Source organism: Bidens hawaiensis, unplaced genomic scaffold (genome assembly GCF_021521415.1).
Source record: "Bidens hawaiensis isolate Kalapana, Puna unplaced genomic scaffold, B.hawaiensis_p1.1 tig00007072_1, whole genome shotgun sequence".
Taxonomy (NCBI): domain Eukaryota; kingdom Viridiplantae; phylum Streptophyta; class Magnoliopsida; order Asterales; family Asteraceae; genus Bidens; species Bidens hawaiensis.
Genome location: NW_027491487.1, coordinates 1,047,935 through 1,064,622, shown reverse-complemented (window position 1 = coordinate 1,064,622; position 16,688 = coordinate 1,047,935). Strand labels below are relative to the sequence as shown.

Below are 16,688 nucleotides of genomic sequence, written 5' to 3'. Positions count from 1 at the left end.
CCCTCTTCAGGGAAGGGACTTTTCGTATTCCATGTAATTTAGATGGTGTTTATGCCCCTATTTAAAAGAAACACTTTTGAGTTTGTAATAGGTCGTTTCTCAAATTTGTCTCAGGATTTCCCACGCAACAACTCAAGAATTGTCTCCTGCATGGGAGGTCTATACATGCCCCATAAGTTGTATAATACGTACAACTTATAGGACTTTATTCTATAATATTTCTAATATACTTGTTAACTTAGCAATTGTTATTAGTCATATTGTGTTATAGGCTTGTATTAATTTAATATGCAAAGATATAATGTCTTCCCTTAGCAACTTATCATTTTAAGAGGGAGGCATATATGGCATATTTTTGAACATTGATAGTTTTTGGGCCTAAACGACAGTTCCTTTAGGTAGGGAGGATACACTTTCTTTCTTTATTTGTGTATAACAATAGATATAATCGTATTATTTTATGGGTTTTAAAACTTTTAAAACTTCTAAGGTGATGTTCCATGCAAACATAAATCTTATTCAATTTCATGGAATGGAATGAGATCATGATTACCACAAAAAAAAACCCTTATCCCCCTTTCATCTTTGTAGATTAAACATGTATTATAATAACCCTTATCCCCATTCTATGAAATTAAATAGATTTAGCCAATTTTAAAATAGAAATAAGGATGGGGACATTCATATTTTATACGTACCAACTTCTAATCATCACAGTTGTTTTAAAAGTAATATTTTAAGATATACTTTTTGTATTAGCATAGGCCTTATCTACACCCTAGCATATGGTTTGACATTTTAATAGATGCACATGTAAAGTGTAATGATGATATTTATAATCACAGGCTTTGTCTTGTCATTTGGATGAGTTCTCAAAAGTACCATACTGGGAATATTGAAACTCCTTAACTATATATATATATATATATATATATTAAGATCACTTATTAGATTATTATTATTATTTACTTATTAATAAAGGAAATGACACTATGACATCTTGGGTTTCTGACATAAAAGCATGGACTATACATATTTTAGACATCCTTGATTTTCCAACTTGTAAGATGCATACCCACTCTTCCATGCACATGACTACTTCATAAACATGTTTTGTCTTTTATTGAGTGGAAACACTTTAATTTTACTCTTCCATTTTTCATTTCCTTTATTTTTTTTATAAGAATATGTAATTGTTTTCGATCCTCTCCATTGATTCATTCCTCATTAATTTATAATACAATATTGACCCTATAATATGGAAACAGAATAATGTACAGCTAATGACGATCCTAATTGATAGCTATACAATCTTGACAAATATAAATGTGATATACATGCTATTACACCCCCGCAGTCGAGACGTTTGGTGGCCGAATGTTTAGACTGGATCGAAAGTCTTCAAAGAGGACGCGCGGGAGGCCTTTAGTGAAGACATCAACAACTTGATAACGGCTCGGTACGTGTAAAACTCGAACGCACCCCCTTTGTACCTGTTCACGGACAAAGTGAATGTCTAACTCAATGTGCTTTGTCCGTTGATGTTGAAACGGATTCCCAGATAAATAGATCACCCAGACATTGTCACAATAAATCAAGGTGGCGCGAGAAAGAGGACGGTGGAGCTCTAGTAGAATATTTCGGACCCAACAAATTTCTGCAACAACAATAGCGACACCTCGATATTCAGTTTCAGCACTTGAGCAAGAGACCGTGGGTTGACGTTTGGAAGAACAGGAAAGAAGATTGTCCCCAAGATAGACACAATAACCAGAAGTCGAGTGACGAGTGTCTGGGCATCCGGCCCAATCCGCATCTGTGTATGCCTGAAGAGATAAATTAGGAGCCGGGCTAAGATGCAAACCATAAGCTAAAGTGCCTTGAAGGTAGCGAATTATACGCTTGAGAGCGTTCCAGTGCGCTTCCGTAAGAGAGTGCATATGCATGCAAATATGCTGAACCGCATAAGATATATCCGGACGGGTGAACGTAAGGTACAGGAGGGCACCTGCTAGACTGCTATAGGTTGTGGGGTCACTGAACAGAGATGCAGAGGTGTGACCCAATTTGGAGTTGGTGTCAGCTGGGGTTGCGACGGGCTTGCAAGAATCCATGGCAGCCCGATGTATGATGTCTCTGGTATAAGCTTGTTGAGAAAGAAACATGCGGTCACAATTACGAGTGACCAAGATACCCAGAAAATAAGTGAGGGGACCCAAATCTTTCATTGCAAATTCACTCGCAAGAGTAGTCATGAGACGCTGACGGAGAGTGTTAGAGGATGTGACCAGGATGATATCATCAACATAAAGAAATAAATACGCAATGGCTGTCCCGTGGTGATAAATAAATAACGATGTGTCTGATTTACTTTGTATGAATCCCTGCAATAACATAAAGTCAGTAAACCGATGGTACCACGCCCGTGGCGCTTGTTTGAGCCCATAAAGGGACTTTTTCAGTCGACATACGTGGTTAGGATAAGTGGGGTTGCGAAACCCCATGGGCTGGTACATGTATACTGTCTCTGTCAAGTTGCCATGGAGAAAGGCATTGGTGACATCCAGTTGGTGAACCGACTAAGATTGAGAGAGAGCTATAGAGAGAACCAAGCGAATAGTAGTTGGTTTAACAACCGGACTGAAATTTTCCCCACAATCGATCCCAACCTACTGACTTCTGCCATCACAAACCAAACGTGCCTTGTACTGTTCCAGAGATCCGTCAGACTTGAATTTATGTTTAAATAACCACATACTACGAATGATGTTCATATCATTCTGACGAGGAACCAAATCACATGTCTCATTTTTAATTAATGCACTAAATTCGTTGTGCATGGCATTGTATCAATCCGGAGAGGACAAGGCAATCTAGGGTGATTTTGGTATGGGGGTGAGGGAGGTGGTATGTAGGTTAAAGATTTGTTTTGGTTTGTGGATGTCGTCCATGGCACGAGTACATATGGTACGGGCGTTGGGAGGGGAGGGTGGCAGTGGTGGGTTAGCATTTTCGGGTGAGGTAGGTTGGTGATTGACTTGAACAGAAGCCGACGGTGGGGAGGATGAAGTCTGGGTGTTGGTTGGTTGGTTTTGGGCCGATGGTTGGTGGTTGATGTGTGAAAATGTATAATATAAATAAAGAACGAATCACAATTAAGCTTTAAATTTATAAAAACGAAAGTCCTATAGAAACCACACAAAACCGGCAAGTGTACCGATCATAAATAGTATAGCATCAAGGAAGTCCGGATGTCGAACTCAAAGACACATGAAAACGTTTATGATTAAGAAAACTCTAACCAAGACTTACCAAAATAATATTTATTTAATTTTTAAGATTTTATTTAACTACTTAACTTAATTAAATAAAAACTGTTAACAAAACAATTTTAGAAAACTTTGATTTAAATTCAATATGTAAAAACGTCTACCTAGGAATGAATCATGTTGAAAGAAATAACAAGACAACGGATTGAAAATATTCACGACACCGGTTATAAAAGATGACACAACCAAAACTTGTTTAAGAAAGTTAAATTACCTCTCAGTCTCTCTAACAAACTTTAACTTATTTTAATTGATTTTAAAGAACAAACCGGAAAAACAATTATTAACGTGTTCAAATGTCGACTCTCCTCTCGGTCTCACCGACACACTATCCTAATGGAGACGAATACTACGCAACCAAGGATAGAGGAACAATTTAACTTAACCCAAATTAAACCAACTAATTGCACATAAACACTCAAACTCGACAAGACAAAAACCCGCTCTCGCGCGGTCTTAATTCTAACAAGTAAAAGCAACGAGACAATATTACTTCTTATCACCTCTCGGTCTCAAAGAAGGTGTATTTTAACTGATTTTAGATGATATATTACCCACTTATCCCTACGGTTGTACTTCTTGCAAATAAACCCAAAACACCAAGTAAAGAGCTTAACAAGCAATCAATTAATCAAAACCGATTCAATTAACTAATTCAAGAGGATTATAAGTAATAACAAATAAAACACAGCCATCACACACAATCTAATTCATGATTTAGTTAAACTTTACATCAATAATTTAAGTCTTGAACATTAACAATCCATTAAACAAGTTAAAACCACTCAACAATCATCTATCCTAGGTAGAACAAACAAGTTTAGCTACTCATCACTTTTGGACAGCCACAAACAATCAAAGTAAACATCATAAACATCAATATAAACATGATAAAACTCATTCAAGATCCAAACTCAATCAATAACAAGTCAATCTATCAAACAATTGCAAAACAATGTAAAACAAAAGACCAAATTAATCAAAGTTAGGGTTCTTGAAAGATAAACAAAGTTTAAAGATGTATACTCAAGTAATATGGCTGATATTGATGATAGATAAAGTCCCTAGCAGCAACCCAAGATCACCCTTGATTTTATTCTTCCTCTCCAGCCGCCAAAGACACCAAACAGCCGCCACTAGCTTTCTTTTTTCTCTTCTTCTTTGCTGCTGAAAGTTGCGATCGGAACCTAGAGTTAGGGTTTAGGTTTTCTTAATTTCGGGATTAGGGGCTGGTTAATGGCAGATTTTTCTTGATATTTATTAAATATAATAATATAAAAGGCTTTTAACTTGTGGGCTTGGACCGGGCCTTGATTAAACTTTGAAACTTTGACACTTAAACCCTCCAAGTTCTCTTTTTCTTGCCTTTTTTTCCACATCTTTCCATAACCTACACAAAACATTTCAACTTTGTAAAACTTTGCACTTAACCCCCTAAACTTACATAAATTTGATATTAAATCATTAAAACATCATAAAATTGTAAGGAAATACAAGTGTGTTATTCAACACATCAGTGGTGGGTTGTAGGTGGGTCTTGTGCTGGAGGTGGTGTTTGGGGCGTCGGAGGTTGGGGGTCTTAGGTTGGAGGTTGGGTATGGGCATGAGTTTGGTTTTGGGCCGGGAGTGTGGTGTGGGTTGTGGTGTTGGGAGTATGGGCTGGGTTGGATGGGTGGGGATTTGTGTGAGATACATGAGACCACAGGAGAGGGTTAAAAGGTGGTGTAAGAAAGTCATAAGCATTTGGGCTAAGTGAAAGAGTAGTGGCATAGGGGAAAATGGTTTCCTCGAATTGAAGGTGGCGGGAGATGAGGATGGATTGAGTGGTGAGGTCGAGGCATTTATAGCCTCGGTGGTTTGGTGGATAGCCGAGGAAGACCATGGGTTTGGATCGATTGGCTAGTTTGTGAATAGAGGTGGAGGGGAGTAAAGGATAGCAAAGGCAACCAAATACTCGGAGATGTTCATATGTGGGGTTGGAGTTGTAAAGGCGACTGGTGGGGGAGTGAAAGTTTAGATGTTTATTGGGTAGTATGTTGAGAAGGTAGGTGGCGGTTTCGAGGGTGTGATGCCAAAAAGTGGGTGGGAGAGAGGATTGAGCTAGCAAGGTACGAACCATATTGTTGATTGTGCGTATTTTTCGTTCAGCCTTGCCGTTTTGGGATGAGGTATATGGACAAGAAAAACGGAAATGCATGCTGTAGGTTCCCAGCCGGATCTACACGGAAATATCTCGTATTACGTAGGTGCGGAATCTCTTCGTAAGACGATACGAGTGTTAGACGCGTTATACGTTAAACCCAAGTACAAAGACACGTTACAATACTCAATAGACATGTTGTATTGCAACTCCTTTAACACATGATAGCCAAATCACAATTACACGTACTGAACCACCGTTACAAAATAAGCTGTAGCTATACATATATATCATTCGACAACTTCGCCTAACATGCTAGGCGAAGTTGTCAATCACTTCGCTTGTTCCACAAGTTCGCTTATAACAGGCGAACTTGTGAAACAACTTAACTAAAACATAACACAACCAACTAACACGATTACAGACACTAGATACTGAACTACTGGCATCATGTACCAACAGACTCCCCCTTGGCAGTAGCTTCATATCTTTAACTTCAATCACGTGTCTTGTAATCCCAAAACCCGAGTCACCCGTCTTCAAGCATGAACTCCTTCTCTGACATAAACGGAAACTACTCTCTGATATTTCTTGCCTTCTTCTTTCCATGCCGGAATATAGAATATCTTTTTCTCGTTCAGCACCTGCAAGTCAGCTTGAGATAAATTGACCAAGTGCATTGGATCATACACTCTTAGCAACTCTTGTTCATCTTCATCCTCCACCACCGCTTCAGCTGTTTCACTATCGACATACCACCATTTCAGATTCTTTAGGACATCCTTGGGCATCTGTTTCATCGGCACTTCTTTTAAACACCGGATCGGCTTATACTTCATTACCATCCAAGGCTTGCCATCAGCTCTCATACCTCTGTCTTTATCTTCAACGAGCTTTCCTTTCTGCGGCTTTAATAAGTCGAACTTTTTCTCTTTGATGCTTTCTTTCCACACGATCTTTCCAATAATCCTAGCCATATTGTCATCACTCCTATTTATCAACCCCAACTTGGCTAAGTCCTTCACCTCACACTCCGGCAAGGTATTCAACGATCTCAACAATCTCTTGAAGTATTGAACTCCGTCAAAACGTTTAATCACAAACAGCCTCAACTACTTATCGTATAACCAACATATAATCCCCTTCTTCGATTCAGCATATCCTTTGATGCTGTAACTCTTCTTAAACATAGTAGGAACCGCCGGTTTCTTTGTCTTTACGAACCATTGAGCGTAGCCTTCTTTCCATCTCGGCTGCTCTTCCCAATCAGTCTCATCGCTTGCCATATCTTGACCCATATTTGACTTATCAACTTCGGGAATTTCATGCTCAACGTTTTCTTCCACAATCTCTCCCTCTTCAATCTCACTATCAATTACAATATCAGCCCCTATCTTCTCAATCTCTTCACTAGGTAACACATCGTCATCACCTTCATCCTCAACATCCAACACCTCCTCAGCATCCACTACCAACACATCATCACCCCCCGATTCACCAGTTGCACCAGTAGACTCCCCCTGAGATGTGGAAGTCCCAAGAGCTTGTTCAGTTCTTGGCAACTCACCACCTGCACCTTTCGATGCATTGAGATCATCGTCTCGATCGTTACTCTTCTTCGTCCTCAGCTCATCACCCTTACAGCTCGTCTCCCCCTGAGATGCCAAGAACTGCTTCAAGGCATCAAGAAGTTTACCATGTTCAACCAGGAGGGATGACTGAATCTGATTCTCTGCAACAAGGCGTTGAATAGCGTGAGTCTGGATCAGATTTATTCTCGACTGTTCTGCCACGACCCTTTCAAGAGCTGCTATTCTTTCCGAGTCAGATAAGGTTGCATCAAAATCAAACCTCATATGTGAAATGTCTTGAGCGTACGGAGGAGGGATTCCCAAGGTAACTGGCACATCAGAAACAGGCGTAAAAGTAACCGCAGGTGGTATCGTAACAGACAACCCTGCAGTGGCAACCAGTGTCGACTCAACAAATCTTGCAACGACCTCCGATGGAGTAAGAGTTGGAGGTGGCAAGGACACAATTTCTGGACCCGAGAGCTGAAATGTAGTGGGTGGTATGCCAAAGGAGGATGAGGTAGTCAACACGGGAACACCCGAGGTGATCGGTCCTGTAACTGTCAACGATGTAGGGACCATAGTCATACCAGACAGTGCGGGTGGAGAAAAACGAACCACCCTCGAGCTCTCACCAGCTCCCGATCCTTCACCTGTTCTTGCCCTTCTCGCTCGATGAAACAACCGATGTAAATCCTCCTCAAAGTCTGATTCACTGTCATCTGTGTCTTTCTTTCTCTTCCCATGAATTCTTTCTTGAGTAATCAGAATCTGACTTGCTTCAGCAACATCATCATCTGAGGAATCAGAATCAATTCTTTCAAAACCAGCCACAGTCGTAGCTGCCATCGACACATCCACACTAGAAACCTGTGCACCCGAGACCTGTACCTCTTCCTCTGGATCAACACGTTCCATATCGAAAAATCCTTGACCGCCGAAAGCAGCTTCAAGGTCGACGTGTTCCTCCGGTGCCACAACAGGAGCAGCAGGAAGAGATTGCTGTACCACAGGTGGTGGTTGAGGTGCTCTAGCCTGTTGCGGTGCCGGATCCCGAAACTCGTCCCCACGAGCTGCAACATACTCCGGGTTGATCAAGTACCCAAATAACGGAGTTTGTCGAGGACGGAGCTCTGGTTTACTTCTAGCACTTGATGATCTACATTGGGCGAAGATTCTCTTGCTGACACTCTCCACATACCGAATCGGACGGCGTTGAGGTAGCGTAGGAGCCACGTGATTCAAGATCATTTGTAAAAATCTTGGATACATCAAGAATCTCTCACGCGCCACCGCTTGTCTCTGACGGTCTATCTCATAGAACACCATCTGACTGAAGCTATAACGCTTGTTGTAAGTCAGTGCTGTCATTGCCGACTGCATCGTCGCACCCATTCCATCCGTACCAGCCTTTCTACCCGACATGCACACGATCATCACGTGCATGAGAAAGCGCCATTGATCTAACAAAAACCCCTTGCGTCTCTGAGTATACCCCAGTGGACCAGAATAGCCCATTCTTAAAAAAGCACCATCTCTAAATGGAGCCACGAAGTCTGTAGGATCATCTCTCGTTTCATCCCCAAACTGCAAAGCAACCCGTATCTGTTCTGATGAGAACTGCACTTCCTGATTGTTAACCGTTGCACGCATAACTGGGGGCTCGACTCTGCAATCATATTCAACCGTCTGCCAGAAATCTTCTATGTTTGGTAAAGAGATGGGCAGAGTTGTAGTAATAGCATGGAAGATACGCGAGCGGATAAGAAAAGTGATTATCTCGCGGTAATCATCAACACCGCTAGCATCCGGGTCTAGTGTGATGTACATATTATGCCCCGGGAAAAATTGACGGTTGTTATCACCACCTTCGTCACCACCAGCACCACCGGCTCCTGCTACAGCTGCCATATCTGCACCACAAACGGTCTAAGTTAGAGAATCGTCAAGGCAGATCGTAACTTCGCTTATTACCATGAGCGAAGTTAAGATAAACATAAGTGTGCAAGCGGAGTTAGACATAGGGCGAAGTTGAGCACAACTTCGCCTATACAATAACTTCGCCTGACAACAGTTTAAATTGCAAATAATATTTAAAGCATCAGGCGAAGTTAAGCCTAAGGCGAAGTTAAGGATAACTTCGCCTAATCATAACTTCGCCCCTGATTAATTAAAATATAAAGTAACATGCGAAGTCAACTTCGCCTAAACTATAACTTCGCCTGAACTGAAACGGCAAAGGTTTAGACGGCCAAACGAAGTGAATTTGGTGAGATTGGTGATTGTGGACAATAAAGACATGATACTAAAGAGATCTAGACGATCACATTATTTACGAACACGTTAAAATAAGTTTGAAAAGTAGGTGTTTAAAAGTTTGCAAGAACGAGATCTCGAATCGGACCGGAACGGCATCTTATTAACGTGATTAACATTGATTATACATTATCACGACCCTACACACCTTTAATACGGGTTGAAATTGAGGAATAATAACAAGGTTTGATTCGATTGACAAGTTCGCCGAGGGTTGTTATGATAAGTTCACCTGTATTTTTGAGAATATGAAAGGTTTGACCAAAAAGTTTCATTATATAGTGTTTATATTATACAGGCGAAGTTAGGGTTAACTTCGCCTGTTAAACAAGTTCGCCTTTAAAATCTGTTAAAACAACTTCGCTCAAAATTTACATAACAAACCCTTAAAAATTTAGCATTATGCTATTAACTTATGAAACTTCCTTTAAAGAGTTAAATGTTACGATCAAAGACCAAGCAACCAAGTTTTCAACCATAAAACAAAATATGCAATGAAAATTTTAGAAAAGTAAAATACACGGGATCAAATTTCAGTCTTGACAGGGACTAACATGTTTTAGAAAAGATCCGAACAGGAATCATACTAATTAGATGGCTGTCACATAGATCCATGTTCAGCTGTATTATGACATAAAGAAACAGGTTGTAAGCAAGTAAACAACTTAGTATGGTTTTCATCGCTTCTGTGATACGGGTTAGGTTCAATTAAGCTCAAAATATAAATGGACACCACATCAGAGATTGTGATGCCTCCTATCTATTCTCAAAGCGTATTTGGCTTTCCCCACGTCACCCCGAGTTGACCTCGACCCGTAGTGTCTGATTAAGCTGTAAATACATCTTGATCTTTAAGAGTCTTCGTCTCGTTCTCGTTCTTGCCTCTTGATTGATAAGTATTACATAATAGACTTCAAAAGGCTTTAATAATATATTTTTTTTTACATAGCCTCAAACAGTAGACTACTGCAAGTCCCGAATCTGGATCACTGCAGTTTCTTGACACACTATCTTCTCGCGAATCAGAACACTCACGGGCTCGTGTATGACTGGGTAATCACTTTTCTGCCTATCATTCGGAAAGATATATATGGAGACATACACAACTTTTAATGAGTTGTCCCTTTAAATCGAGAAGATTTAGTTAGTATCACTTCTACTTTTACGCACCATAAAAAGCTACCATAACATACAATGACTGTTCTAGAGTCTTTTAGGCCTAATAACTTCACTAGTTAAGCACACAGAAATAGTTTGTGTATCACTTTCCAAGGTTGGATCAATTTTCATATAAACGTTGTATAGAAACTTCTTACGAAGTAGTAGACTTGAAAAATTATATCATCTCCCTAAAAAAATTTAAATTCTATCGCCCCGATCAAGTCAAAGTCATCAGGTAAACGGCTATCCTGAAGATCCAATGGATCAGCTGGACCGACCACATACGAATATGCGTCCTTTAACTAAGTATGAACGACTATTTTTCAGCGACAGAATAAAAACACATCATAAACCGCCCCAGTCGCTTTCAGTCATCTGGTTAATGGCTATCCTCATAATCTACTGGTTGAAGTGAGGACCAAACACATCCGAAGATATGTCCTTCAAACTGAAGCAACCGACATAATTCTAAGCGATAGTGACGTTTTTTTTAAGTAAAAATGAAAAATACGGTTACTCGGGATTGATCATCCCATTAAACTCAACAAGGTTTTGGAAACGAGTTCTGTCAAACGCTTTAGTAAAAAGATCAGCGAAATTATCTAACGAATCAACCTTTTCGAGCACTATTAATTTCTTCTCAGCACAATCCCGTATAAAATGATGACGAATGTCAATGTGTTTAGTTTTGCTGTGCTTTATGGGATTGTTAGTTACTGAGATCGCTGCAGTGTTATCAATGCAAATAGGAGTTTGAGTGAAATTCAGACCGTAATCGCGCAATTGCTGTTGTATCCAAAGAACCTGGGAGCAGCAGTTTGATGCTGCCATGTATTCTGCTTCACAGGTAGAAATGACTACAGAGGTCTGCTTCTTGCACTGCCACGAAACCAATCTTCCTCCCAGAAACTGACATCCACCGGTCGTCGACTTCCTGTTCTGATTGCAACCTCCATAGTCAGAATCTGTATAAGCGACCAAATCCAAGTCTCCTCCTTTCGTGTACCACAATCCCAGCTTAGGCTTGCCTTTGAGATACCGTAGTATTCTCTTCACTCCCTTCATGTGAGATTCCTTTGGGCTTGACCTCATATCCATGACGTATGTGTTCTTTTCTCTTGAAGCTTTCATCACTACCCATGCCTTTGGTATCTTAAAACCAGGATACAGAACAATAGCTTCATTTTTAGTAAAGTGCACTGTGTAATCTTTGTCACAAATCTGAGACACGCTCAACAAATTATGCTTCAACTCCTCAATAAAATTCACCTTCTCTAGTTTCATTTTACTATTTGTCACTGTTCTAATACCTGTAATCCTACCACCGCTCTCTCCAGCGAAACTTACTCTTCCTCCTTGAACAGGTTTCCATTCATGTAACAAATTCTTGTTACCAGTCATGTGCCGGGAACAGCCACTATCCACAACCCACCGATTGTTTACAGTCCTGTTCAACTATTCCTGCACGATTAAAGCAAAGGATTAAAATCTGGGGACCCAAGACCTATAGGTCTTGGGTCGATTAAATCTGTTAAACGGCATCCCGTACTTTGGCTGTTCAAAGTTAGTTTGAGAATAATTTCTGTAAGTTCTATAAGGATACCTTCTTGAGAATTGACTATGAGGCCATCCAAACCTTAGTGAATTAACTGAATTATAATTGTTGGTTCGGTTGTTTACTGGGAAAAACTGAGATCGATTTCTTTGAAATCTTGGATTAGTCCAATGTCTGAATTTTGGAGAGTTAACATTCTTACCATTATAGTAATTACTATTAGTTTTCTTCTCAGTTTTCGGAGGCCTCATACCTCTGAATCTCTGATTAAGAGGGCAATTAGCAATTAGGTGCCCGATTTGATTGCATCTGAAACAACTCCTGTGTTCAACTTTCGTCTCAACAGTTGTTTCAGATGTTGAGGTTGCATTACTATTTATTTGTCTAACATATGGTGGGACAAACAGGTTTAGGGGAGAAATTTTTCAGTTGGCTTATATTCCTCCCCACGTTTTAGTAATACTACCTCTTCTTTTATCTCACTAGATTCGGATGTCTTGTCCGAATTTGATGAGACAGAACTAGGAACAGAAATCTTAACATCCGAAACAGGCGTACTTGTTTCGCTTCGACTAACTTCAGGTTCTTTAATCGAAACTTTGACAGGAACTGTCTGACTCATCTCATCATCAACAGATTTCTGATTACTAGGATTATACGTATAGTTATGATTATATGGTGGTGGAACTTCAGAATATCCAATTCCCCCTTTTTTAACTGGGGAACATTGAACACTTACGATGTGATCAAGCATTGCAGAGGAATTTCTAAACTGTTCAATTTTTCTGTTCAGTTCCACCACTTTTATCTGGTAATCAGCTATCTGTTTATCCCTCTCAGCAATTAGTTTGGTTTTCTCTTCTACGACTTCATAACTAAGATCAATTACTTGTATTTTCTCAGCTAGACAGGCTTTAAGACTCCTGATATCTTTTTCACTAGCTTTTATTTTTACCTTGTAACTGTTTTCTCTAGTTTTAGTGTAATGATGATCTTCTTTTAATGTTTTAAATTGAGCGTCCAAACTAATAAACTGATCATTTACGGTTTTCAATTGTTCAGACAGATTTTCACATTGCATACATGGGAGTTTAGGACTTACCTCAGAAAGCTGATCGTTCACTTCTGCCATGTAAGCTTGAATTTCTCCTGTCTTTTTCTCACTTCCTGCAGTTTCGATGTTCACCAAATTTGCCTGTTCGAAGACTTCCTCAACCTGTAGATTCCAGTTATACCCACTATTGTGTCTAGATACCATAGCCTTATACTCACTATCTCCCCCATTCTGTTGTGCAGGCCTGGTCTGGCTGCGTTCGACTCTCTCATTTGTACATTCCTTGGCAAAGTGACCATTTTGTTGACAGTTATAGCATCGAACCTTTGACTTGTCAAACCCTGGTCTTTCACCAACGAACTTTCTACCCGTTTTCTTCATGAACCTTTTAACTCTTCTTACTATCATCGCCATCTGCCACTGCAGATCCATCTCTTCCAGATCATCAGTATCAATCTGATCATAGTCTTCATCCAAAGTTGTTGGTACATGTATGTCAGTAGTTCATAGTCTAGCATTTGTAATCGAGTCTGTAATGTAATTATGTTTTTGATTATGTTTATGTTTTTGTAACAAGCGAAGTTGTCAACAAGTTCGCTCAGGCGAACTTGTTGAACAAGCGAAGTTAAAGACAACTTCGCCTGAGGCGAAGTTGTCGTGTCTATTTAAACTGTTCGCTGTAACAGTTTAGTTGTTGGTTAGGTTTTCGTTTCAGTTGTTCAGTGAACGTGTTACGTGTTTACAAGTCAGTCTGTAATAGTGACCTAGAGTCACGTGTTCGAGTTATCAATATAACGTGTTCGTTCATTGCTCGTGTGTTTGATTTATAAGTATTCTGCACTCGTATCTAACTACGAAGGGATTCTGCACCTGCGCAGATAGCGACATCCCGTGTACGATCCGTCCAGGAGCCTATTGGTATCAGAGCCATCGGCTCGATTGTGAGGTACGGGATTTCACGCGAGTGTAGAAAACGTCCCGTTTGACCTATTCGCGGGACGTGTTTTTATTGGGATTGTGTTATATTCGTGTTTGACAGTCATTTTCAAGCCATTACATCGATCGGAAACTGCTAGATTGACGAAATCAGATCTGAACAGTTTCCTTGTTCATCGGGCGAAGTTACAGTTCTTCAGGCGAAGTTGCCGTCACCGGAAGTAGGGTTTCGGCGAAGATATAAGGATTAAGCGAAGTTAACCACAACTTCGCCTACCCTCATAAGTTCGCCTCAGCGAAGTTATCCTCAACTTCGCTTACCTCCCAAGTTCGCTTACCTCCTAAGTTCGCTCATTCTAAGCGAAGTTATTTTTAACTTCGCCCAGTCAAGCGAATTTAAGATCCAGCGAAGTTAACTTTCAGCGAAGTTATTCTTAACTTCGCCTACTGTGCTGTTTGGAAGATTTTTTTTAAAATTTTCGGGTTTTCGTGTTTTCGTAAAGATGTCGTCAATTAACATCTCCGATTTGGTCAAGATGGAAGTAGAAGCGGGGTCAGCCACTAAGGCCCCGAGGTTGATGAAAGGAACTGACTTCGTGGCATGGAAGGACAGATTCATCCAATACATTAAATATCAGGATGCAAAAATGTGGGTGTGCATCCAGGATGGATATATCCCTCCAACTATACAATACGAAGGTCGTGATGTGGTTAAGAAGTATAGCAAAATGGAGGACGAAGAAAAGAAAATGTATGAGGCCGAGAGCAAGGCCCATGCTGCTATAACAATGGCACTTCCTCAAGAGGTTCTCCATACGTTCCGAAAGTACACTTCTGCGAGAGAGCTTTGGGATGCTCTTGAAAATAGATTCAAGGGGAACGTGGGTATCCGTGCATCAAAGATTAAACTTTTGAAGACTCAGTTCTCCGTCTTCAAATTTTTGAAGAACGAATCACTGGATGATATTATCACCAGATACAATCATCTAATGACAGAGCTTAGCAATTATTCGATTGCTTACCGAGAAGAAGAGATCGTTGAAAAGCTTCTCGATGCTCTCCCACCGAAGTGGGAAATGTACACCGTTCTTATGAGGGAAGACAGAGACTTTCCTAATTATGATCTGGAAACGGCAGTAAACAAGCTCAGAACTTATGAGCTTAATATGGTTCGAAAAGAAACACCAACAGATCAGATACAAGACCCTGGTATGTATGGTGCAAAGGTTAACTCAGGCTCAAGTTCGAGGCCTGAAACAGCTGCTTATTACTCAAAAGGGGAGTCAGGTTCTAGCTCTTCTCAGGAAGGAAACGTTTCAGTAAACATGAATGGTGATGTTTGCTTTGCTGCTGGAGGTTCAAGTGCTTCGAAACCTCAAACATCCAATAGTAGTCTCTCTCCAAGTGCCTCAAGCAATAACTATTCCAAAATGCCGATGAGTGTCAAATCTGCTGAAGAGCAGTTTGCAGTCTATGCTTCTTTTATTGCTTCATATGAGAACTACATACAAGGGAAGATTGTGGACCCTGCTGCTTTGGATGAGGATTATGACCAGATCGATGCTGATGATCTGGAGGAGATGGATTTGCAATGGCAAATGGCAATGATTGTGAGGCGAGTAAAACGGTTCATGAAGAAAACTGGGAGAAAGTTTGTTGGAGGTAGGCCTGGATTCGACAAATCTAAGGTAAGGTGCTATAATTGTCAGCAATACGGGCACTTTGCCAAAGAATGCAGAAATGAAAGAGTTGAACGTGGACAAGGTCGGCCTACACAACACTCTGGATTTAACAGAGAGATTAATGCCATGTTGACCAGAGAAGCAGGTGAGTACAACTGGAACCTGCATTCAAATGAATCTGTTGAGCAAGCGAACATGGCTGAGGCTGAAGTTGAAGAATGTGAGAAGGTTGATGGAAATGAGAAAGCTACTGAAGAAGAAACAGCTTTCATGGCAGATGACAAGGATAATCGCTCCGAGGTACGTAATAAGAATATTTGTACTAATTGTGAGAATTTGTCTGAGCAACTAACAACAATAACTGATCAATATGTTCGTTTAGATGCTGAATTTAAAAATCTTAAAGAAGATCATCATTTTACTAAGGCAAGAGAAAACAGTTTTAAAGTTAAAATAAAAGCATGTGAAAAAGATGTCAAAAGCTTAAAAACTAAACTTGCTGAGAAAATTGAAATAATTGATCTTAGTTATGAAGTTTTAGAAGAAAAAACTAAATTGATTGCTGATCGGGATAAACAGATTGCTGACCACCAGGTGAAGGTGGTGGAATTGAACCGCAAACTTGAGCAGTTCAGGAATTCCTCGGCCATCCTTGATCATCTCGTGAGTGATCAAGGTACCTCTGCAAAGAGGGGAGGAATCGGTTATCACGAAGTTCCACCACCCTTTAACCACAACTATACTTATAATCCGAGTGTTCAGAAATCTGTTGATTTCGAGGTTACTCAGACAACACCCATCAAGGTTACAAATATAGAACCAAGTGTTAGCTGTGGCGAAACGAGTTCGCCTGTTTCAAATGTGAAAGTTTCTGTCTCGAGTCCAGTCTCATCGGAATCAGATAAGTTGTCTGAATCTGGTCAGACAAAAGAGAAGGTAGGGTT

At 40.3% G+C, this 16,688-nt stretch overlaps 1 protein-coding gene across 1 annotated transcript in view; it reads right to left on the bottom strand.

The window, feature by feature from the left end:
* Positions 1–515: 515 nt before the first annotated feature.
* The window catches only part of LOC143634502 (uncharacterized), a 28,547-nt gene continuing 12,374 nt past the window's right edge, over positions 516–16,688 (bottom strand). The window contains exons 2-3 of the mRNA XM_077102563.1: positions 1,494–2,384; positions 516–626 (exon numbers count right to left, since the gene is read on the bottom strand). Of these exons, the coding sequence (XP_076958678.1) occupies positions 516–626; positions 1,494–2,384 (1,002 nt within the window). The remainder of the gene's footprint in view (positions 627–1,493; positions 2,385–16,688) is intronic.